The sequence below is a fragment of the Mus caroli genome, chromosome 3, assembly GCF_900094665.2.
Source record: "Mus caroli chromosome 3, CAROLI_EIJ_v1.1, whole genome shotgun sequence".
In the NCBI taxonomy this organism is placed as follows: Eukaryota; Metazoa; Chordata; class Mammalia; order Rodentia; family Muridae; genus Mus; species Mus caroli.
The window spans coordinates 18,150,296-18,152,319 of NC_034572.1; the positions used below are offsets into that span (position 1 = coordinate 18,150,296).

The 2,024-nt window shown below is 45.1% G+C and overlaps 1 protein-coding gene across 2 annotated transcripts; it reads left to right on the plus strand.

Moving 5' to 3' along the window:
* Positions 1-450: 450 nt before the first annotated feature.
* On the plus strand, positions 451-1,236 carry LOC110291565 (spindlin-1-like). Of its 2 annotated transcripts, XM_021158780.1 has the most exons (2): positions 451-687; positions 988-1,236. In XM_021158780.1, the coding sequence occupies exons 1-2, from the start codon at positions 451-453 to the stop codon at positions 1,234-1,236; spliced, it is 486 nt and encodes a 161-aa protein (XP_021014439.1). The 2 variants fall into 2 exon arrangements, with proteins under 2 accessions (XP_021014439.1, XP_021014438.1); XM_021158779.1 differs by having other exon boundaries at positions 451-1,236.
* The last annotated feature ends 788 nt before the right edge of the window (positions 1,237-2,024 follow it).

Genomic DNA, 2,024 nt, shown 5'->3' on the forward strand with positions numbered 1-2,024 from the left:
CCATGCTCATGAATTGGCAGGATCAATATAGTAAAAATGGCTATCTTGCCAAAAGCAATCTACAGATTCAGTGCAATCCCCATCAAAATTCCAACTCAATTCTTCAAGGAATTAGAAAGGGCAATTTTTGGTGCTGGGGAGGTGAGGCAGTCGTAGTTTTGAGGGTACAGTGAGCATGTGCCCTGGCGATTAGGGCAGGGCGGGTGGAGGTCGAGGCGGGGGGGGGGGGGGGGGAGGGGGGGCGGCTCAGTCTGGCTCTGGCTGGGCCAGAACCAAGGCGGCCCTGTGGGTAGCCTCGGTGGCTGACAGATTGCTTGGGCGTCCATGTGTTTTTGCTGAACTTGTAAAGGATGGTGGATTAACACGAACCTGTGGGCAGCCTTATATAGCTGAGAACATTGGATTTTCACCCTAGTACAGAAGCTCTGCTGCTCACATAGATATAGATGAATGAAGACCCCATTCGGGAAGACAACTGGCCAACGGTCCAGAGCTGATGCAGGCCATGCTGGAGTATCTGCAAACATGATGAAGAAGAGGACATCTCCCAAAAAATATCGGACCAGTGTGGGACCAAGCAAGCCTGTGTCCCAGTCCCTGCAGAACATCTTAGGTTGCAAGATCCAACATGGGTGGAGAGAGGGCAATGACCCTGTTACCCAATGGAAGGGGACTGTCCTGGATCAGGTGCCTAAAAATCCTTCCCTGTATCTTATAAAGTACGATAGATTTGACTGTCCTTATGGACTAGAACTTAATAAGGATGAAAGTGTTTCTGCACTGGAAGTCCTCCCTGATAGAGTTGCAAAATCTCGGATCAGGGATGCACACTTGCACATGATGATTGGCAAAGCAGTGGAGGGCATGTTTAAGACAGAGGACGGCTCTAAAGATGAGTGGAGGGGGATGGTCATGACACGGGCTCCTGTCATGAACACATGGTTTTACACCACCTATGAGAAAGACCCTGTCTTGTACATGTACCAGCTCCTCGATGACTACAAAGAAGGCGACCTCCGCATCATTCCTGATTCCAATGATTCACCTCTAGCAGAAAGGGAGCCAGGAGAAGTTTTGGACAGCCTGGTAGACAAGCAAGTGGAATATGTCAAAGAAGATGCCTCGAAAAGGACTGGCATGGTCATCCACCAAGTAGAAGCCAAGCCCTCTGTCTATTTCATCAAGCTTGATGACGACTTCCATATTCACATCTATGATTTGGTGAAAACATCCTAGATGTCATCACAAACTTTGCCAAATTTGTGGAACTATCAAATAATTTATAGACATAAAGACTTGATTGCTTTCCAGTTTAATGAAAGCTTAAATGTCCCTGCGAACAAACAATCTCCATCAGCAGAGCTGGTGTTGTTCTGAATAGTGCAGACTGATTCAAACACAAGGCATGTGTGAGGGGAGTCCCCCTCTTCAAAGCATCTGTGTGAGGGGGTCTTCCCTCTTACAAGAAGGCTGTCTGTTGGGGGTTACAAGCAAGGTGGTAAAAGTTAAGCTAGTATCATAGTCATTTAAACCTGGATAGATTGTAACCATTTTCCCTTCACTCTGACACTGTCTTATTCTGCTGCCACAATGCAATCATAGTTTGTTATTTTTGTTAATGCCTTTTTAGAGAGATTATGTATCTACATAGCTACCTGTCTAGATCTGCATCTGTGTGCCTATGTATATATTATACACACACAGAGGCACTCCCCACTGGTGATCCTTTTCTTGTGGATTGGGGTGTGGGTGATAATGTTTTCTCCAGTTCAACAGGAGTGTTTGATCCAAGTCACTCATATTAATAATATGCCTGCTCTTTGTTTAAAATTAAATTTGGGCACAGGAAGCACACAGAGATATTTAGGTTGTTTAAAAGTCAGAATTTCTGAGTACCATTTCAGTCTGGAGGCTTTTTAGCTGAGTCCAGGTATAAATTAGCCATAAACAGTCAATGACCTACAGTAGAATTTAGTAAACTGTTGAGAAATCTGGGTAAAAGGCTCCCTTCAATTCTAAGGTTT

Excerpts from the sequence above, each read along its gene's own strand:
- LOC110291565 (XM_021158779.1), top strand. The coding sequence starts at position 451 with ATGAAGACCCCATTCGGGAAGACAACTGGCCAACGGTCCAGAGCTGAT.